The sequence below is a fragment of the Octopus bimaculoides genome, chromosome 6 (genome assembly GCF_001194135.2).
Source record: "Octopus bimaculoides isolate UCB-OBI-ISO-001 chromosome 6, ASM119413v2, whole genome shotgun sequence".
NCBI classification, from domain to species: Eukaryota; Metazoa; Mollusca; class Cephalopoda; order Octopoda; family Octopodidae; genus Octopus; species Octopus bimaculoides.
This window is the reverse complement of record NC_068986.1, coordinates 21,318,761-21,341,875: the sequence shown is the minus strand read 5'-3', so window position 1 is coordinate 21,341,875 and position 23,115 is coordinate 21,318,761. Positions and strand designations below refer to the sequence as shown.

The window sequence follows — 23,115 nt, the reverse complement described above, 5'->3', positions numbered from 1 at the left end:
CACGCCTGTACCTGTAAGTTCTTAACCACACAATCAGATTAGAAGATAATTTTAAGATTTAGAACAAAAAAAAAAAAATACCTTGTTCAATTTAGAGTTTGTTCTGATGCAATTAAAAAGGTTTTTTGTAAATTCAGTATTCTGTGGAATTGGAACATATTGGTCTTTTTCAGTCAGGACTGTCCATTTCTCAACTGTAGGAAATCGCCTGCAAAATAATTAGATAAGTATGATGTATAGAACCCATAATAAGTGCAGAGAATCAGCAACTGTTGTGCTCTGATATAATCAACCTTACCTGCACCTACCACAGCCACAATATCAGGTATTAAAAGTGCCTCTAAATAGTCACATACTTTGCGAGAAATAGCAACAAAATCACTCTCAAATCAAATCTATTGAGGTCAGATAGTTGGGGCATGAATCGTTGCAGTGCATCACTGCAGCTACCATTTGTTGGTATTTACTCAGGTTGACCTAGGCAACCCTCTGAGCAGTGTCTTAGTCACTCCCTATTTCTGCAAGCTACTTCCTTATCCACTATGACCATGTGGCAGACCAACATGAGCTGTCACCCAAGCTGGATCCTCAGAGAAGGGAACACAATCACAATATGCAGGATCTAACTCGGAGAATCAAGCAACATCACCAAACAGTCTGAGCTGATACTCCTGTATTGTACAAGTAACCTACTGTCATAATATAAAAATGAAGAACACACTTGAAAATGTAACCGAAAGTATACTATATTGAGATAAAAAAAAAGATGGATGGTCATGACTTGGAGTGCCTTTGATCATAGGTTCGCTTGATCAGAATCAATTTGGGTCCAAGTAACAACAGGCATAGAAAAATAGATTAGATGGTGGAGAAAATATATATCCAAATTGCAACATCGCATCCCACACAATTAAGCAGTGTATGTCAGCTAGAAAGAGATATAATATATCTAGAATGATAAATCTAGGTTTTACATAGTTATGTATTTTAATAACTGCATGCTATAGGTTTGCTGGGAGTTTAACAACAAGAAAGTATGTGTTAAGCATAAATTAAGGCAACCTTTATATCTAAATCATGTGATATCATCATCAGCATTTAATGTCCTTTTTTCCTTCCACGCTACCATAGGTGAGATGGAATTTGTTGAGGTAGATTTTCTACAGCCAGGTGTCCCTCCTGTCGCCAACCCTCACTTGTTCTCAAGGAAGGTAATATTTCCCATGGCCAGATATGTTTTCCATGAAACACTAGAAACAAACGACACCACTTGTATGATGGTGATGCTCGTTTACAACCAACACATGATATCAAAACAAAGATATATACAAGGCTTTGATTGGCCTGGGGCTATAGTAGAAGACACTTGCCCAAGGTACCACTCAGTGGGACTGAACCCAAGACTACATGGTTGGGAAGCAAGCTTATTAACTATGCTTGCCCCTATATATATATACAAGTTGCAAAAAGGAATGACTCTGTAGTTAAGAAGTTTGCTTCCCAACCATGTGGTTTCAGATTCAGTCCCACTGTAAAGTACTTTGGCTAAGTATCTTCTACTGTAGCCACAGTCTTGTGACTGGATTTGGGAGATGGAAATTGAAAGGAGAAACTTTTTATGACATTTTAGAATTCACCAGGTTAGCAAAATGAAAAAAACATAATCCAGATCCTCCAGAACATAGTTTGGAAAATTCTACCATTAGACACAGTTTGTTGGTCCTTCAACTTTTAACTACCATACAAACAGTGAGAGAGAGGTGGTATTTTTCTTTTACTGGTGGTTTAAAAGTATATATGTGTTGTGTACATCTATCTTTAAAGGTATACTGTTAAATCAAAATAAGTTTGTCCACTTCAATCAGCTAACTTCATTTTAGCACAGTGTATCAACTCTACTGAGATATCTGTGATTAAGTATGCAAAAGTTGATGTTGGAACAATTACATAGATATTGATTACATGATGGAAGGTTGTTGCAGTTCCTTTTAATGCTGGAAATCAAAAATGCTTCATGTCCTTGATACAGCTGTTCCTATCTTTCAGGTTGTACTAATTATTAAATATTTTGTGATATTTTGGGCATGACATCAGGGCCCAGAACCTTAGCACACACTACAGGGAAGATCAATGGAAAAAGGGGAAGGGTGAAACCCAAAAAGACGTTGGCTGGATGTCATCAAAAAATGGATCAGAAGATTTCTGGCTGAATATTGCACAACCAAAGGAATCAATGGAAAGAGCTGGTGCATGTGCTCATGGTCCCTGACCTTCAGCAATGAGTAAGGGAATAGCCAAGACTATATATCATCATCATCATCATCGTTTAACGTCTGCTTTCCATGCTGGCATGGGTTGGACAGTTTGACTGAGGACTGGTGAGCCAGGAGGCCGCAACAGGCTCCAATCTAATCTGGCAAAATTTCTACAGTTGGATGCCCTTCCTAACGCCAACCACTCTGAGTATAGTGGGTGCTTTTACCTGCCACCAGCACGAGGGCCAGTCAGGCGGTACTGGCAGTGCCACACTCAAAAGGTGTTTTTTACATGCCACCTGCACAAGAGCCAGTCCAGCGGCACTGGCAATGACCTCGCTCGAATGTGGTTTTCCACGTGCCACTAAGGCGACACTGGTAGCGATCACGCTCGAATGGTGCTTTTTAAGTGCCACCGGCACGGGAGCCAGTCAGTGGTCCTAGCAATGATCACGCTCGGATGATGCTCTTAATGTTCCACTAGCGCAGATGCCAGTCAGGCGGTGCTATCATCGGCCACGTCAGCGAATTTGATTTCGATAAAGTATATATATATATATACACACACACACTTTATTTGTGTATTAAAGTTACCATTGGTTTCATGTTAAGAAAATATCTCAGCAATTCTTTAAGCTGATCACATAGAAAGATGCCAATGAACACCAATTTTTCTGTGATATACTTGAAGAATTGTTGAGATATTTTCTTAACATGAAACCACTGGTAGCCTTAATACACAAATGAATCTTTATCAACCAATGCGGTATGGAGCACTCATTCTCATTGTTCGATATTTACATTTGTATACACACACACACACCTATGTTTCAGTATATATGCATTGTACTGATTTATGGCCAAAGGTGCTTTCGTCATGTACATCTTTTGGTACTACTAAAGCAGCGCGGACCCGAACGCGCAGTCGCGCGTCCGGGTCCGCGCTGCTTTAGTAGTACCCATCTTTTTATATGTTTACATCGTCCAGTGTGTCTATTTCTTTTATTTGAAGATGGTAGGGTGTGATTTGAAATAATTTGGCTGCTATTTTTAGCACTCTTTATATTTTAGAATACAAAGGCGTGCGTTGGGACAGTGCATACAGAGGGGAGTCAAACAAGACATCTCACAGGAACTTTGGTACGTTACAGCCCCTAGCTCAAGTCATCCCGTTTCATCTTTAGAGGTTAATATAGTATTCATAATAATAAGCTTTGCACTAGAAACACACACACACACGTAATCCCTCTCCCCAGACACAATAGATAAACTAAGTCTTTTGACAAATATAGGGTCTCCATCGTGAAAAGCAATGTTGGAATACTAGTCACCTTGCCGGAATCGTTCCTCTCCGAGAGAGAATATTGTAACTAGTTGAGAGAAGAAATGATAAATAGAGCTGTTTGTAATTGTAAAGTTCCAGATATTATGAAAGATACTATGTTTTCAATATTTTAATCAAGCTCTGAACAGTTAAATAAAATTATTGCTCGACAAGCATAGCATTTTCGATATGCAAACCCGACAACCGGTACTTAGTGTTTGTACAATGGAGAATGACAATTGTTGTATGATTATGAGTTTTGCGACGAAAATTATGGCATCAAATATAAGATTCTTAATAAAGTTAACGGTTTTATGCATTATTGAATGGCTGATATGTGTTTTCCACGCAGTGATTGTTTTAGTTTCAACATGGTCTCAGATCAAATCACTTGCCAGACAAGTACATCTCCGAAGCATTAATTTTGAAGTAGTCTCGAGTTCATAAACGAAGACTGGAAAGTATGTATATACCATGCATTTACTGAAGTAATCAATATAAAAGATAAAATTACTCACTTGGGGGTTTAAAGAGATCTAACATACTGTTCTGTCGTGAAGTGGAAGACAGACAGTCAAACCAATAAAGTGAAGAGAGTAAATTATGATAGATGTTACGCGTAAAATTGTTTGTCATACCAAGAAATACTTGAAGCAAAGCAGTTTATTTGGTTAATGTTTACAGTTTATTTCATTAGCTTGAAAAATAAAATGCTTGTTACAGAAATCATTAAACAAACTATTATTCTTCTAATAAAAAGGAATAACAGTCATATTCATTATTTTCAACCACTGTCCGCATACCGGAGATGTCCGTACATTGATTTTTGCTATTAGTCTATGGAGTACACCTACACCTAAAACAGAAACCACGTCACCTTACCGAATAGATTGAACTTCCAGTTCAACTATAAAGATAACACAATTTATGATTGCTATACTCATTTGAGTGTGACTACACATATGCTATAGTAGTTGGCAAATCCAAAGTATTCATCTGAATGTAGTAATCGTTATTTATACTCCCTAAGCATATTACAGGATACACAGAAATTATATATACATATATAAATGGACAGGGTCGATTATTTTATGACGATTGAAGAGCACAACATTGCTTTGTGTTTATATTTCTAACTAATTAACCATATGCCTGTATGGACATAAATAATACAATAGGTTACATACACATATGTACGTTAGTAAACATATACATATATATCAATACATCGTACATCTATAGATACATAGATTTCTCAAAGCTTAGTCATAAGCAGATGTGAACAGTCGAATAGTTTTATCCAGGATTTTTTAATAAAAATTGTTATTTTAGAAATACATTTTATTAAGTACTAATCCAGTAAAACGAATGCAAATTACATACGAACATTATAACAAACACATCAACACAAAAATAAGGGCCACCCTCAAGTTTGTTTATATTAAAAGACGACGTACACTTCAACTATGTAACTGTTATAATGGGAAAATAAAAATGTAAAAAAAGACCTTGAAAATATTAGGTTCTGAGATGTTCCCGACGATCCCATGTAATACACCCACAGTGACCGGATCTTCATCTTGTGTTTTGTTTGTAAACTATCCCATAGATGTATGAGGCGAATGTAAACTCGCCATTTTCATTATAACAATCACATGACTATACAGACAGTAACGTGATCAACATGTTAATTAGTAAGGTGCCCCCCTTAGAGATTTCATTAAAAACTTATCTTGACTCAATTTTAGGAAAATACTTTTGTCTATAAAGTAATAATAGGCATAACTACAGAACTGTGCCCCCTCATCGACTTTGTTTCCTCATAACTTCCTTAAAAACGCGAAATTTTCAGATACGTTTTTGAGGGTAGAGGTTACGATTATCTTAAAACTTTGAAAAAAAAAAAAAGTTTTTTTGAGGTGTTTCGGATGATATTTACTCCAGTTTTCCAGAAAAATCTGCCAGCATAATAATCATATCTACTACAGGCACAAAGGTGAAAATATGTGGGAGGTGGTTAATCGGTTACATCGATTCCAATGCGCAACTGGATGAAATAAACATCAGAGATACTTTGCTAGTTTCAATTGCAGTGCCTATTTCCTTGATTTTTTTTTTCAGTTGTCTGGGTTCCAAACCTATCTTCTGCTGGATATAGCGCATTGACCTAGACGGAAAGCAGCCGACCTCAATGAAGAATGAGGCCGCATGCCAACCCTTGACAAGGTTCTCGTCGACTGCGTGATGATATTTCGATTTCTTTGGTGGGGAATATCGAGTCTATCCTTCCAGGGCACTGTAGGTTCCACCACAGTTATTCTTTTTGTATTACTGGAGAGCTGGAACATGTCTGACCAGCATAATATTACCCCTGTCTCCCCTAGGAAGACTGCTCTGCCCCTCAGGTCCACTTGCGTTTCCCAGTCTGAGGCTGAACGGAAAATAGAAAATAGGTCCCCATCCATTGCTTTCGCCTTGGGAGCTTAGTCACCTTAATCGTAATCTATCCTCTCTATAATGTATCTCTGGAAAATTTAAAGTATGCTTTTCTAAGACGTACTTCTGTAGTCATGCCTTAATGAATAGATCTAGTATTTACTAATCAACGTGTCTATTATGTTCCAGAAAAGTGCCTTTTGAAGATAATATATCTGCTTAGATATAGTGCGTTTTCTTTTGCGTTTCATTGCTTTTATAGTTGATAGTTGGCCACAGTTCATCTGTGATCGAGCATACTTATGATTAAAGGCATCCATCTATGAATAGCCCATCCTTTCCTATGCAAAGTCAACCAAGAAACATATCATCCAATGGATCCTTCTATTACGGACTGTAGGGGGGAATATAGAAGAGATGTGGTTCCATACGTTATTTATACCAACTATTTTTGTTATCTACATCTGCTATTTCCACGGTTGGAATCTTGAAGAAGGAGTGGTCGTGGTTTTTCTCGTTTCTCTTCGACTTATCACCATAGATGTTCATAACAGGACTACTAGACTTTTGTTAGCTCAGTCCTCAGTGTTACTGGAAGATTACACAAAGTCTATACTCTGACAAAGAGCAACCATCAGATGAATACATACATACAATGTGTATGTTCGTCACTGTTCATACTGAAGTTGCCGATTCGTTTTCTTATTTCAAGTTAGTTAAGGGTTAATCAGTTTGTATAACCTAGCGAGAGAGAAAACAAACCAAAACAAAATTCACACTTATTTGTAATTTCAGCACCCTCAAGATTATTTCCCATAGCTCCTTTTTTGATACCAATTATACGTGACAGAATTCTTTCCTCATTTGTAAAATCCTGTCCACTGATTAAAGAAAGGTTGAGAAGACAATGCTTCGCCGATGACGACTAACTAGAACGAAACATGTGCTAAAGTGGCTGGCCAGATTAGATTTGCCATTGAGTATGAAAATTAAGAATTTTATGAAATCAAATTATTTTCTTGAAATTATCTTCATATTTTTTAGTGTTACTAGCATTGCTGCTAGTTTTTCGCTTTCTGTCTGCAACTAAACGGAAAATTTTAGTTCGTTGTAATTTTCGACATACGTCATTTAGTAGATTACAATTTGTCCAAATTACCTAAATCCATACCATTGGCTTTCCTTCAGCTTTTTGTGTATCATATTGATTCCAGATTTTTGCACAAGGCCAGCAATTTCGGGACAGGGGTAATCTCGATTACATCGACGCCAGTGCTCAACCGGTCCTTATATTATTTACCCTCGTCGGAATTTGAACTCAGAACATAAAGACGGACGAAATACCGCTAAGCATTTTGCTCAGCATGTAACGATTCTGCTAGCTTGCCGCCTTCTATTAATCACATCTGGAAGACGGCGAGTTACATAATTGTTGGCGTTTCAGACAAAATGCTTAGCGGCAACTTTGTCTTTCATCCTTTTGAGATCGATAAAATAAGGTCGATGTAATCGACTAACCCCTCCCCTTAAAATTGCTGGCTTTGTACCAAAATTTGAAACCATACTAAAACTAATCTGGTCTTTGCCTTTTGTCATTCACATTACTGGTTTTGAAATTAAATTATTTAAATCTGTGACAGAATGGGTAAATGGATATTGAATAATTTTGACTCGAGCGGGATTTAGACAAAGAATGTAAAGGGACATGACTCATGGCTTTATTCTAGCACGCTATCCCACTCTTAAAATAATACACGAATTCTTTATACTTTTTTCTGAAAAAAAGTAAGAAAAAGAAACTATGGTAGGAAACTATGTTGCTTTTACTTTCAAGGGCTAACGCGGAAATTTTAGTGAAAAGTTTTCATTCGGGAATCAAAACGAAATGACAAGAAATAAAATTATCAGTTAAAAAGTTTTCTCTTTGAATTAAATGTTTGTGTATCATTCATTTAGTTAGGAACAGTCTTTAGCAGCTTGAAATAATTTTTTTAAATGCTAATGTCTCTAGTTAAACAATCCTTTTTCAATGCGACAGGTGTCAATATTTGTAGGTTTTCCCTTTAATACCTAATGCTTGACTTTGAAAATAAATATATGGCGATCCTTGAATGTAGAACTCAAGGACCGCCAATATAATAGTATTATGCACCTTTCTAAACTAGGAGGCCATCTAATGTACTTAGACGTTTAAGTCTGATCAGATGTTCCAGCTATAATCTCATACTATTTTAAAGCATACTGTATTCAATGTGTCTCTACTTTAAGCCATACGAAACTATCTATTGCATTGGCTCGAATGCTCATATCAGAGATGCCACGCCGGTGATTAATTCAAAGTCCATTCCCAAACAAAACTACTTTATTTGAGTCACTTGAATAGCTGTCAGAAGCTGCATAAAAGCAAAAAGAAAACACTTGACTTGTATATACTATAAATACTACAGCCGTATTGACATAACTGAATCCCACCAAGCACTTATTACCTACAAAAGCCTTAAGAATACCGGCATTTCGAGTCACGTTTTCCCGGCTAACCGAAATGCATGATGGGAAATGTTATAAAGTATTCTTTAATAAACATATCATTTATTTAATTATTGTATTTCAATTTTCATATAAGTTCAAAATATTTCTGAATTTAGATAGCTTTCTCAAAACACATTTGCTAATTTAAATTTGATAACAAAATAACTTCACATCCGGTCCGTTTTTGGTGACTACTACCCGCATTTTGGCGTATTCAGTAAAACTTCGCGGTAAGTTTTACCTGTTTAGTACGTTAATTGGCCTGTTCACACCTATTATTCTCTTTGCATGATTACTTCATTTCCATTTCAAATTAATATTTGTATGATACAATTTTTACTCTATCCTTTTAAAGGCAAAAACCTAAAATTCACGTGTAGAATGTCTCCACGCTGCTTAACAAATGGCTGCCAATGGAAAACTGCTTCTTCATGTGTCATGAGTTTTCTTGTTGCTTTATTCTACAGACATTTTCCAAAGATTCACTATTAGAAATAATTTGGATGTCTATATTGAAATAACATTTATGCTATCTAGTTCTTAATTGTAAGTTTGGCCTGTCGATATTATATATTTTTATCATTTTGCCTCACTCCTACGTAATTTGAGACATCCATCATCAATTAAAATTTCTCTGATCCGTCCTGGAAAGTTTTGGGGAATAGGTAATAACCAAACCAAATGTTTATAGATGGAAACCCTTTTTTAGTTTATTAAGCCAATGACGTTTTTATTACGATATCAATGCAGAAATAATACTCAACTTGGTCTTCGATTTGCCATATGGAATTTCTGAACTATTAAATTTGATAACTTATTTAAATAGCAATTTGCTTCGAGTCTGAGTTGAAAAGATCACCAAAAAGGATAATCTAAAAATATAAATAAGTCAATTTACATTATAGTCTACCTATACCCACATTTCATTTATAGTGACTCCTTAAACAGCTGTTAAATCTGCAATTTTATTCCCACAAAGGTACCCGTTACAAATTGTTACGTACGATAAATCAGTGATAACTATGTTATAGCTACTGTAGAAACCTTTTATTTTAATATATTTGTTACTCACTAATATATTGCAAATTGTCAAATTATCTTCAAAGACCTTCTGATGAAAACATTTGTGTTCAGTATTGAAAGGTTAGATTCCAAGGGGAAACAGATGGTTGGATCTAGTTCGTATATCATCATTTAAAACGATTGATTGATGTCTTGGAGTTTCTGAGGCATCGCTTTTTGGATGTTAACGATTACTGATGTATCCATGTGTTTTTTTTTATATGTAATCCTCCCATACAAGTTTTCGTAGGTTATAGCTGTTGCACTGGACATTCAGTTGGTACTTATTTAAAGCCAGTTTAATCAAACCAAGGCGTGCCACAATCGAAGTATGGCACGATAGATCCTGGCTAGTGTAGCATCCTTACGATTCCATTACTATACCGCTATTTCTCTCGTATACATGGAGCTGTTTCTTTTTTCTCTAATTAAAATACACAGGCTGGTCATTTAAATGCCAAGTGAGCAAAGACAAAAGAAGAAAGGTTTGCAAATTTCTTTAGAATTAACCTGTAACGATTGATTCGACTCCGACAAACAGCTGGGATATACTTTCGTATAATTGACAGCTAAACTGGAGCCAGCCGTTCTTTTCTTTAAAATGACTAAAATGTAGTAGCGATATATTAAAAAAAAAGGTACTTCTGGGAAAAATGTTAGACATATTTATAGAGGTTCACTGATGGAGTTTACGACTTGGAATAATTGTTAATGTTTCGATTAGGTAATATATTTTTTGGCGACGCAGATTATTTGCACCTTTTTAATTTTTTGTTTAGCTCATTAATCATGAGTTTCGTATTCTGTTGGGCATTTCGTTTTAATTTTAGGAACTTACAAAATAAATATCTTGAAAATAGTTAACACGAGAAATACATTGGAAGTCTTCCAAATTTATGAATTGATTGCCTTAATTACTGCTTTGTTGCTCACTAGTGCAGACTTTCTAGGTTTAAAAGTTAGTAGCAAACCAACTCAGTTTCAAGAAGACAATAAAATTCCAAAGTGGATTATTTATTGATGATTGTGCCCATCATCACCTACACAAATGACCATTTACTTAGAAGAAATCAATTTAGTCTGAGTTGTGTGCTAAGATAATTGGTTTCTTTTCTTTGTGTGTGTGTGTGTGTGTGTTAATATTTTTTAATTATTAATCTAAAAGAAAGTGAAGAGCTGTTAAAATTCTTAGCACACCAGACAAAGTGCTTAGCAGCATTTCTTCTGGTTGTTTACATTCTAGCTTCAAATTCCATTCAAGTTGACTTCTTGGTGTCGTTTGGAGTCAGTGGAATGGACTTACACCCTTCTCTAAAATTACAGGCTTTGTGCTAAAATATGAAATCATTAACCTACAGATGTTTTGTGGAGCAAAATATTAATCATTTTCATGATCCTTTCTTGTCAAAATGGATTTCTTCTCCTTAATCTCTTTGAAGATATCTTTAATTCCTGGCAGTTTCTTTCACAATTTCTTGTATTTCTGTAAATTAATAAACAGTTAAATACTTATACTTCAACAAACTAATCAATTGAACTGAAAATGTCATTTTCAGTTTAGTTAATAATGGAAGCATTTTCTTAATCTGGGAAAATACATAGGAATTGACCTAACTTGAAATCAAAACACAGGTAGTGTTTTCTATGGCTGGATGCCTTTCCTAATGCCAAATCTCTAGGTCAAATGTTTAATGTTAAACCAGTCTTGAATTATGGCATGAAAGTCACACTTGCCTTGCTTGTGTATCAGTCTGTAATAATTTTCACAATGCAATTTTAGAACTGTTTGCTAGAAGACTTGCATAGTCTGTATGCTATGCATCAGTCATCCAGGCTCTAAATTATTAACCACAGTCAAAATATGAGGTATAATTTGCAAGCATAAAGCTCAAAAAAGTAATGAAAACTGAGCCCTCAATTTCTAGAATTTATATGGCTAACAATTTTTTTTTTCAAGAAAGTTTACAGATAAGACTTTGTTGTATCTTGGGAACGTCATTATGCCAATAATATAGATTAAAGAAAAGTTGATTTGCACTTATATGAAAATATTTGTAGAAAGAAATTTTCTTGGCTAAAGAGAAATTTGCAAAAATTCTTAATGGTGTTTGATTTGATTAAAATGTGGATCAGAAATCTTCAGGCAGTGGAAGTTTCAGCAAATGCCATCAGCACTAAATAAATTAATGATAACCATCATTTAAGTTAATGGTTTCTGGAAATTTTTCTCTATGCTGTTGAAATAACACTGCCTATATTTCAATTAGTTCTGAAAATATTTAACAATTTACTAAAATAATTTTTTCGTTATTAAGTTAGTATTTGAAGCACAAAATTAACTCGAAATTTTGATGGAAGGTTTTAAGTGATATTACTTTTAAAAGAGATTTATATTGTAGAATCAGGGGTGGACCCAGATAGGTTGGTATTAAAAAGGTTAATTGAATCTACTTTTCGATTGGTATTATTTTGTTAGCAGGCAACAGAACTGATCATCAACATTTTATATAATGTTTCCTTTTGTTTCAATTCATTGATTTAGGTTATGGGTTGTGCAAATGCAATATAAACCTGTCAGGTTAACTCTACTGCAAGCACATCTTAAATAACAAGTACATAAAAAGAGTAATTTAATATATTATTATTTTTCAGAAAATGTCGAAGTTTTACAAGATAGAAAATGAGACCGATAGTGAGAGCAGTGAAGAGGAGGTCATACCTCAACGTCAGGTTACAAAGTAAGTATTTTATTTTCATTAGTCATTATTGTAAAAGACAAAGATCTTTTGGTAAAGATCTTGGTAAAGACCAGTATTTTTTATGCTGGTTATTCTGTGTACCTCAGCTGTGGTAACCTTCCACTGCTAACAATTTCTCCTCAGTATGCATCATCCACTGTAACAGTCATCTCTGTACTTTGCCTGATGCAGTCTTATTTTTTTGCATCTCAACCTCTAGTGTTTTTATTTACTGAAGATTGTCTTCACTCACTGCCTGTTTCAAATATATCAATTATTGTATGCATCTGGACACAGATATATAATGGTATGGTTAAGAATTCTTGTTTAAATCTGTGTTGGTCCTGGGTTTGATTTCCACTGTGTAGTGCCTTAGGCAAGTCTTCTACCTCAGTCTTGTGTGGGTCAGAAACTTTTAGAAACAAACCATGGAAGCCTGTTGTGAATGTGTGTGTGTGTGATGGGAGTATATATGAACTGAAGAGCTACTCAGGCACCATGTCTATTTTGGCATGGTTTCTATGGCTGGATGCCCTTCCTAATGCCAACCACTTTACAGAGTGCACTGTGTGCTGCTATGCAGCACTGGCACAGGTGCTTTTTATGTGGTACCAGCACCCTCAGTTCAAATTCCGTCAAGGCCAGCTTTGCCATTCACCTTCCAGGATCAACAAAATAAGTATCATTTGAACACCAGGGTCGATTTAATCCATTTATTCCTTCCTCCTGAAATTGCCAGCCTTGCACCAAAATTTGAAGCCAAAAGTTAAATAATCAAAAGTAACTCCATCATTTAGATGACTCATGTGGAAAATCATTTTGTTCATCATCATTATCACCATTATTTAACATGTTTTCCATGCTGCATGGTTTGACAATCTGGCAAACTGCAGGGCTGCATTGAGCTCCAGTGTCAGCTCTAGCAGGGTTTCATCATCTGGATGCCCTTCTTAACATCAACTACTTTGCAGTGTTTACTGCTGTTTTATTCATCAAAAGGACCAGTATTAATTTCTTGGAAGTTTTTTTTCCTTTTCAACTTAATCTTTTCATCTTCATCTTTACTTAATGTATTCAGTGTTTTTTTTTTCGCATGAAAATGATATATTTATTTCACTTTTGTTTCTAGGACCTACCACTTCAGTGAAGAGGAAGAAGATATTAAAAGAGTGGTCCGCAGTGCAAAGGATAAGAGGTGAGTTTTACTTATAATCATCCAATTACTAAGGTTGTTATGTTTATTTTCTTAGATTTTACTCTTGAGACACATTTTTACTTGCAACTTTTTAGTGGTTTCATTAGTTTAAATCTAAATTTCTTGCTGAGATTGATAACCTTTAATTACAGTTTGTATTGAAACCCTTAATTTGCTTATAAAATTTCACTATTTGTAATTGTTTATTAGACGTAACTGCACTGTAAATAGATTTTTTATTTCCAATCATAAAATATACCATATTCAATGGTGTATAAGGTGCACTTTTCTTTTCAAAACAATGTCCCAAAAAATACATCCTGGGTCCTATACACGAAGTTATGTCTATATTACATGTTTTAATGCACTACAAACTTTTGTTTTTCCTGAATGTGTGTTGCTGAAATCCTGATGAGTCTAAAATGCCCATGGATCTTTTATACCATCAAATACAGTAGTTAGTATTGCGTTTAGTGTTTTAGTGTGTAAAATTTCTGAAACCTAGAATCTTTACCCCTTTTCCTTTTGTTTGGATTATTCTGGGTGCAGTTTTTTTCTTCGTGTCACTAACTAAACCAGTTGGGGATCACTGATAAAGTTATGAAGGGAGTTAAGTAACTGATTGAAATTAAATTTTTATTTTAATTAATGTCATAGTTGAATTAAAACACCATTTTCTCTGCTACTGAATTTTTGTATTTTTCATCATGAAACAAACAATTTTGTAATTCCAATTATTTGTAATCTTATTTTATTCATATTGTTAATCACTTATTTAAAGTAAAAAACGATTTGCAATAGACATTTAATATTTGATTTATTTTTCAAACATAAAATTATTTTTAGTTTAGATTTTATGATCAAGTTTTAAAGTAGCTTCAGTTCAAGTTTTTATTAAATTTAAGACTTTGTGAAGAGAATAAAATGAGTTAATGTGTAAGGAAATTTTGTTTCTTTGACACTGAAATTATAAGTATTTGATATATTTTGTTTTTTTCTTATAATTATTGGGCTTACAACAATAATAATCATAAAAACTTTTAATGAATTGAAACAAGATTATTCTACTTGATAAATAGATGTAGACAGAAAGTAAATTAATGGATAAAAATTTTTAAAATTGACTGTTGTAAGAAATCTTGGGAAAGGAGTTGCTGAGATTTTGTGAATCTGGTCAGTATTATTCATGATGATTATTAAGTATATAAATACTTCACCGGTCCTTGATTTTACTGATTCCGACGAAATGAAAACCCCCGAATCATCCCAATGTGATTTGAACTTGGAGTGATTCATTGTTTTATTCATGTTTTTCTTTGTTCTTTTGTTTTACTAGGTTTGAAGAGATGCAAAATGTTATTCGTCAATTAAGAAATCATAAAAAAATCAAAGATATGTCTAATGTATTGACGGGTATGTATTATTTTTTAATAATAATCATAATCCTTTCTACTATGGGCACAAGGTTTGAAATTTTGAGGGGAGGGAGATAGTTGATCACATCGACCCCAGTGTTTGATTGGTACTTAAGACCCTGAAAGAATGAAAAGCAAAGTTGACCCCAGTAGCATTTGAACTCAGGACCTAAAGATAAGAGTGTGTGTGTGTATATTAGTGTGGGATGAATATAAATTGGTGCATTGTACAAAAATACCTTGCAGTTTTAGTTCTGACTGGAGTTGTTTTATCCTTTCATTTTAAGAGTGACTTAATTTTAGTCTATGAGATTGATAAAATAGGCATCAAGTAAGGTTATGGGTTGATATATAAGTGAGACTAAAGCCCTTGGTAATGGGTGTAACAGCATCACTGCCACTTCCATGTCTTCCTTCTCCAAATTGTCTCTAGCTAAATTGTCATTTAGCTTTTACTCTGCAATAATTAACCCTTTCGTTATTGTATATATTTTGAGATGCTCTGTGTTTCTTTCAATTACTTTAAATATGACAAAGAATTTAGTAAAATAACTTAGTTATCATTCAGCTAGTGTTAGGAACATAAATTGTGACTAATGTTTGGTGGAAGATTATAATTCAAAACTTATGACAAGACATTTGTACTCAGAACCAGAGCCAGTTTCAGCCGGGTTGGTAACAAAAGGGTTAATCCCTAATTTTATGTTCTTTAAGTATATTATTCATTGGAGAAAAGACCTAACATTCACAACTCTGTGTGTCTTGTTTGTTGGTGTACTTAGACATTTATCTTGTATTATTTGATAAAAAGAAATATTTTTAATGCATTAAAATGTTTATTTTTTTTCTTTTAGATTTTGAAGCTCTTACAAAAGCTTTTGAAAAAGCTAAAAAAATTGTTGACATTGAGGGAATGCCAAGATTTTACCTCCGATGCCTTGTAGAATTAGAGGATTTTGTTAATGAGGTATGTTCTTTTTTGCTTTGAATCTTTTTTATACAATGATCTGTTTTTAAAGCTGTGGTTCTGGACCATTTTTTTGCCTGTAAACCCCCTTTCATTCCTATTTTTACTCTTCTGGCCCCTCATAACTATTCAATGTATATATATTAAAAAAATTCCTACTGTATTTTTATGATTCTATTTTTGTGGGGAATTATATAAAAAAAATTAAAATATTTTGTGTATGGTAGAAGTAAAAGCAATTCATTGCACATAAATTTAAACAAAATCTTATATGATCCCCACCAAGGGCCATCTAGACCCTGGTTGAGAACCACTGCTCTAAAGGATATATTATTTTAAAATTTGTTTTTGACTGTTAGCTAGCTTTTATTCTGAAATCTTAGGAGAGTTTTACAAGTCATTATTTCAAACGTTACAAAAATCATTATAGATGTTTGAATTTTAATAATTAGATGCTGAAATATGGCTTTTGGTAAATTTCAACAATTAGAGAAAGCAAAAAATTCTCTTTTCTATTCTGCATTACTCATTTAACCCATTACCTACCAGTGATCTCATATGAGATCAAATTTCGTAATTATCTGTCAATATTTACACATATCTAACCTTTTTGCTATATCTACTAGGTATATTTCTCTGATATTTAAATGAGGTTTGCTAATTTTTCACCCAATACCTCACTTATTTCTATTTAAAATGTTATTTTGATCATTCCAGTGTGTTTCTAAGGCTGTTTTATGCTAGAAATCAAAGTTTCAAAAAAAAATTTCAGTTAATAGAATTATGGGAGGTAATGGGTTAAATGTGAGGAATATGTAATTACAGGTCGTTTGAGGCAGATTGGGAATGGAAGTGTTAATGTGACTGAAACCCTGGGAGAAGGAAATTTTTGAGGTGTTTCTCCTTACCAGAATGTTTACACATGTTACGAAAATTCCATCTATCCATGCATCCATCTTAGGCCACTTTTCTGGCGGGGTAAAATCCTGGGTACCTCACCACTATTGGGTCCTATGAGAAACAACTGTCATTGTACTTTCTGGCTGGATTCCCAAATGAAACCAACTGAGACTGGATATTACCCAACCATCTCCTCCGTGGTCTATTCCTAGTTGGCTTGGCTTGAAGAGAGTCCATTTTGCTATTCTTTTCTGTGTTGTTCTAATCACATGTCCATAGTGAAAATTGAACCAGAAAATCTTCAGTATGTATTTTTTGCTTTAACCCATTATCATTTAAACTGGCCATATCCAGCCCACCTGTTTTATGTTCAAACTGGCCAGATCTGGCCTCTCACACCCACCCTAAAATATCATTCTAAGAATAAACGATTGATGCAGTAATCTATTTTGCACCATCAAAATCTCAAAACTACAAGATAATAACACGATTAATTCAAAACAAAAGGAATAATTAAGCATTACGTTTGACAGAGTAATATGAATGCTAAAGGGTTTGCTTGAAGTAATAAAATATGTTTTCTGTTTTTTACAGTGTTGGGAAGATAAAGAGGGAAGAAAGCAGATGAGCAAAAACAATGCTCGAGGGTTGACCACTCTTCGTCAACGTCTTCGGCGTTACAAACGGGACTATGAAGAAGAGATCACAAAATACCGAGAGGTATGTTAGCACAGCTTTGTTTTTTGATTATTTATTGGATTTGTATTTTTTTTTTTCAATCAGCCATTCAGAAAATTAGTTATTTTGACATGGCTTCTGATTGTACATCATACGTTTGGGGGGAAAAAAGTTTTCTTTTTGTCATTTAAAAGAAAAATTCTTTTATCTTTTCCAGAATCCAGATGAAGGAGATGAATATGATGAAGGTTCTGATGTTGGAGATGATGACGATGATGATGATGGTAAGTTTTTTTTCTTAATTAATTTGTATATGTATGAGATACAACTTTTTTTGGCTTGATAACCATTGCTTTAAGCCTTTAGCATTCAGATTACTCTATCATATGTAATGCTTCCTTATTCACATTGATGTGAATTAGTCATGCATTTCAATGATGTGATTTTTTTTTATGAATAATATTGTAGGGTAAGTGTGAGAGGCCAGAGATGGTCAGTTTGAACATAAAACAGCTAGAACATTTTGGCCTGTTATGGCCAGTTTAAATGCTAAAGGGTTAAGAAAACTTTTGAATGCAGTCTAATGCATTATCTTGTAGCTTCTAAATTACAAAGATGTGATTATTTTTAATTTTTAGAATGACATTGTAGGGTAGGTGCAAGAGGCTGGATCTGGCCAATTTGAACATAAAACTGGAAGAATATTTAGGTCAGATATGACAGGTTTAAATGCTAAATGTGGGTTTTAACCCATTTGACACCAACCTGTCTGATGCTGCACTTGGTTCTATGATACAAACTTCCTGTTTCAAAACGGTCTAAATTAAAACCTTCCATCAAAATTCTGTGATAATAGATACTTTACTAAATTCTTCATTATTTTCAAAATTAATTGAAACAAAAGCAGTGTATTTCTCCAGAAATATGGTAACAGAAGGGTTAAGCATTATGGAGAGTCTGCAGTTGTTCAGTATTGTAGTATTTTCTGATTCTGTATAGGAAGCATAATATTTTGGATACATATTTGTACATGAGGCAAATTTCTATGAATTGGTATAAAATATCACAGCACAAAGCCTAGTAAGTGTTGTGAATTTGAGGGTTTTGTGTTCTACAAGAATAAAGAGGGGATAGTACAAGACTGCTCTTATTTTTAAAAAAAATTTTTGTATATAAATGATGATTGAATCTTTGTGTAATGTCAGCATTGCAGGACGTTTCTGAGGTCTTTGTTCATGAAAGTTGTGCTGGTAAAGCATCGACTTGAACCCTGGCAGCCTGGGTGAAAGCCAGGAATCCTAACCACTAGACCGCATGGGATGTGTTACACTATTGTAAACTTAAACTTTGCAACTGTTTCTCTGCCATTCATTATTACCTAATGATCTCAATATTACTCAGTTAACATTATTTTGTGAAAATGCCTATAATATTTATTAATAATTCGTTTCTGTAGATAATTCTTTGTCTGGAGATGATGATAAGATGTTGGATTTTACTCGGAAAAGTGATCACGAAGCTATTAAACCCAAGGTAGGTCAATTATTTGTGTTGTGTAATTAAAATGCTTCAGTGGATGACCCTTCCACAAAATTTACAGAAGGACTTGGCTATTGTTATAAAGTGTTATATAATGGGTAGTGGATTATCAGGATCAGCATTAAGAAAGGTATCCAGCTGTAGGAGCCATGCCAAAACAGATAATTGGAGCCTGGTGCAGCTCTTCAGCTTGGCAGCTCCTGTCAAACTGTCCAACCCATGCTAGCATGGAGAACAAACGTTAAATGACATTGAAGTGAGAGCTCTGGACAAAATGCCTAATGGTATTTGATCCGGCTCTTTATGCTCCCAGGTCAAATTCTGCTGATGTCAACTTTTCCTTTCTTCTCTCCGAGGTTGTTAAAATAAAGTACCTGTCGAGTACTAGAGCTGATGTAATTGACTAACTCCCTCCCCTCAAAACTGCTGGTTTCGTACCCAATTCAGGAATAATTATATAATTGGCTATTTAGGAAAAAAAAAATACTGCCACTTACTGAAAATCAGTATGAAAATAATTGAATCTAGTTAAAACGTTTTCAAGATTAATGAAGCCAAACCATTTTTCATCATAGAGAAGAGACAGATCAAAATACATGTTGAGAAAAACACGAGCAGTTAAAAGTGAGAGTTATGCCTTCTTAGTAAATTGTTTAGAGCAGTGATTCTCAGCCAGGGTCTATATGGTCCCTGAGGGTCCATATAAGATTTTTGTGGTCCACATAGCAAAATAGCAAATTGGGTTCCACAATAGTGTTTTTAACCCTTTCATTACTGTATTTATTTTGAGATGATTACTTTATATATAACAAAGAATTTAGTAAAATAACTTAGTTATTATTAAGCTAGTGCTAAGAACGTATTTTGTGACTAAGGTTTGGTGGTAGATTTTAATTCAAAACTTATGAAAACATGACATTTGTAGTCAGGGCCAGAGCCGGTTTCAGCCGGGTGGGTAACAGGGGTTAAGGGGCTCCTGGAAAATTTTTGCTTTATGTATTGGTATTTATTGCAAGAAACAACCAGGTTTCTTTCTCTAACAATTTCCATAGCACACGTTAATGTGTGAAAAACAAAATAGGAATTTCGAAAAAGTTTCTGTAACACTAGTTTTTAAGCATTGAATGACTATGGGGGTCCACCAGAATAAAATAGTAATCAAAGGGGTCCATAGATAAAAAATGGTTGAGACTTTTAAAATGTTTTACCAGTTATTTTCTGAACATGTTCACACATTGAATCTAATGTGTAATAGAACTGTTATCTTTTATCATTTGTCTTTTACTTGATTCGTTCACCGGACTGTAGCCATGCTTTGAAGGGTTTAGGCAAATAGATCAATCCCTCTACTTAATTCTTTGTTCGGTACTTATTCCATTTGATCACTTTTGTCAAACCACTAAGTTACAGGGCTGCAAACTAATTGAAACCAGTTGTGAAGTGATAGTGGGGGACAAATACAAACACACACGCACACACACACACACACACACACACGCACACACACACACACATGAATATACATGTATACAACAGGCTACCACTCAGTTTCTAATTTCTTTTACTACCCACAAAGAGCTAAACATAGAGGGGACAAACAAGAACCGACAAAGGGATTAAGTCAATTACATCGACCCCAGTGTGTAACCAGTACTTAATTTATCGACCCCGAAAGGATGAAAGGCAAAGTCGACCTCGGTGGAATTTGAACTTAGAACGTAGCGACAGACGAAAAACCGCTAAGCATTTTGCCTGGTGTGCTAACGTTTCTGCCAGTTCGCCACCTTGCCAGCTCGCTACCACTCAGTTTCTGTCTACCAAATTCATTACCAAGACATTGGTCAACTTGAAGCTATAGTAGAAGACACTTGCTCAAGGTGCAGTGTTGTGAGACTGAACCCCAAAACCACATGGTGGCATAGCGAGCTTCCTAACCATACAGCCAAGCCTGTGCCTGGAGTAATGTTTCAACTTTGAACAAACAACTTGCAAATGCAAGTGTTACCAGTTGAAAGCTCTGCATACCAGGTACTAGCAAGTTTACGGGGGTCATCAGGAGAGAATGTGCACTGTTTCAGGGTCTTCCTCTTGATGGCTGAATAATTTGTTCAACAAGTGAAACTTTTGCTTTTGTTTTGTGCTTTGATATTCCTTGCATACCAATTGATTAATTAGCTATCATATAATATACAGTTCAATTTTTAATTAATTCTTCTATTTTTAGCAAGAGTCTTCTTCAGATGATGATGATGATGAATGGAGCGAATACGGTTCAGATGAATCTTCATCAGATGATGACGACTATGACCATATTGCTGCTTCCTTCTTGAAAAAGTAAGTCTTTCTAAAAATAGATTTTTTTTTCTTTTTTTTTTTTCAATTTAATATGAAATATTCTAATTTAAAAGTAAGATATTAGTTTCTTGGAGATTAGCATAACATGTGAAAAAAACCTAGCTTTGCATATCTTTAAATTATATTTAAATTGACATCAAGATAGTATTTTATTTTAAAGTTATTATCTTCCTTGTTGGTTTTACAATTGGCACCCAAATTCTTGGATATTAATCCCTGAAGTTTCAGTATAATTTTTCCTGTAATTTCTGTTATCAGTTAAACATTGCGAAAGAATATTCCAAACTTCAGTCTAAGTTACCCCCTTTTATATTCAACAGTAAAGAACACTTATGAGAGCCGAACAGCAAAAGGTTTTCATAGAAACCCAAAGACACCTGCCTCTGGCAAGTGTTTTGACCCTCAACTGCTTACACTCTAAGGCAGCGTTTCTCAACCGGGGTTCCCTGGAACCCTAGGGTTCCACAAAAGGTTCCTAGGGGTTCTGCGAGAAAGAGAGATAATCTAATGCTAATTTCATGATTGTAATATTACTACACATGCACAACATATTGGTTATTGTAATATTGTAATATAGACATCATCCTATCTAACCTATTATGTTATCAAAAAAATATATCAACCATATATATTTATATATATATATATATATGTATATATATATATATATATCGTCCAACCCATGCTAGCATGGAAAGCGGATGTTAAATGATGATGATGATGATATATATATAATGTGATATTTACCAAGTGAACTACAATGAAAAAATATGAGAAAGATAAGGCATGTAATTTTTTCTGTGCAGGGGTTCCTTGAGACATGTAATTCATTTTAAGGGTAAGAGGGTTGAGAAACACTGCTCTAAGGGGACTGGGTCACATCCTGGCCATGGCTCCTGGATACTCTTTTGCAGCCACTTCTGTGCTATTGTCTATGTTGCAACCCTCCTGGATGGTAAAGGTACCCCAGAGCCAAGGTATTTTAGGTGTTGTGATCAGTTCAATCTAAGACACCAATTGACTGTAGGGTAAATTATGCCTTTTGAAATTCATTTCCATTCCTCCTTGGCCTGATCCAGTTGGAACTTGTCTCTGCTGCTTCTGCTATTGCCTTAAGAGTTCTGGTTTTCTTTCTCTCAGGAATTGAGAGCCACTTAAGATGATCATATGCAGATTAATCCCCAACCCCTCTTGCACCCACCTCTATGGTGAGGACAATGGTTTGGAAGCCAGATTTTCTCAATCTGATGGTTAGACTGTCATATTTTTCAGTCTTTTAGATCTGGGCTTCCTCCATTCTGCTTTCACAATGAGTTCAATCAGAATCACTCGTTTTGATGTATGGTGAGTTAAGAATATTGTGAGCAGTGTAAATTTTGTTGGAGTAAGTGATGTAAACCTTTTACAATTTGTTGATATAAGAGAACGGAGCGGTTTAGTGAAGTAGCTGAAGATTTGTTGGATTGACAGATAAATTCACTCTAGGTATGGCATGGAAACATACAGAATAAGATTTTAATATATGTCAATAATTTATGTAAAAAAATTTATTTGTAGATTTAACTCTTTAGCATTTAAACTGGTCATATCTGGCCCAAATATTCTACCTGTTTTATGTTCAAACCAGCCAAATGCGACCTCTCGCACGTACCATACAATGTCATGCTAAAAATGAGTAATTATTGGCACAGGTGTGGCTGTGTGGTAGGAAGCTTGCTTCCC

At 34.6% G+C, this 23,115-nt stretch overlaps 2 protein-coding genes across 2 annotated transcripts in view; one reads left to right on the top strand and one right to left on the bottom strand.

The window, feature by feature from the left end:
- LOC106875148 (AP-5 complex subunit mu-1) overlaps positions 1-5,264 on the bottom strand; it is a 31,499-nt gene extending 26,235 nt beyond the window's left edge. The window contains exons 1-2 of the mRNA XM_014923153.2: positions 5,088-5,264; positions 82-208 (exon numbers count right to left, since the gene is read on the bottom strand). Of these exons, the coding sequence (XP_014778639.1) occupies positions 82-208; positions 5,088-5,158 (198 nt within the window). The 5' untranslated portion in view covers positions 5,159-5,264. The remainder of the gene's footprint in view (positions 1-81; positions 209-5,087) is intronic.
- Positions 5,265-8,663: 3,399 nt separating this feature from the next.
- The window catches only part of LOC106875141 (eukaryotic translation initiation factor 3 subunit C), a 31,476-nt gene continuing 17,024 nt past the window's right edge, over positions 8,664-23,115 (top strand). Inside the window, exons 1-9 of the mRNA XM_014923134.2 lie at positions 8,664-8,774; positions 12,259-12,344; positions 13,474-13,539; positions 14,876-14,952; positions 15,809-15,921; positions 17,416-17,541; positions 17,717-17,783; positions 18,956-19,032; positions 21,263-21,372. Of these exons, the coding sequence (XP_014778620.1) occupies positions 12,262-12,344; positions 13,474-13,539; positions 14,876-14,952; positions 15,809-15,921; positions 17,416-17,541; positions 17,717-17,783; positions 18,956-19,032; positions 21,263-21,372 (719 nt within the window). The 5' untranslated portion in view covers positions 8,664-8,774; positions 12,259-12,261. The remainder of the gene's footprint in view (positions 8,775-12,258; positions 12,345-13,473; positions 13,540-14,875; positions 14,953-15,808; positions 15,922-17,415; positions 17,542-17,716; positions 17,784-18,955; positions 19,033-21,262; positions 21,373-23,115) is intronic.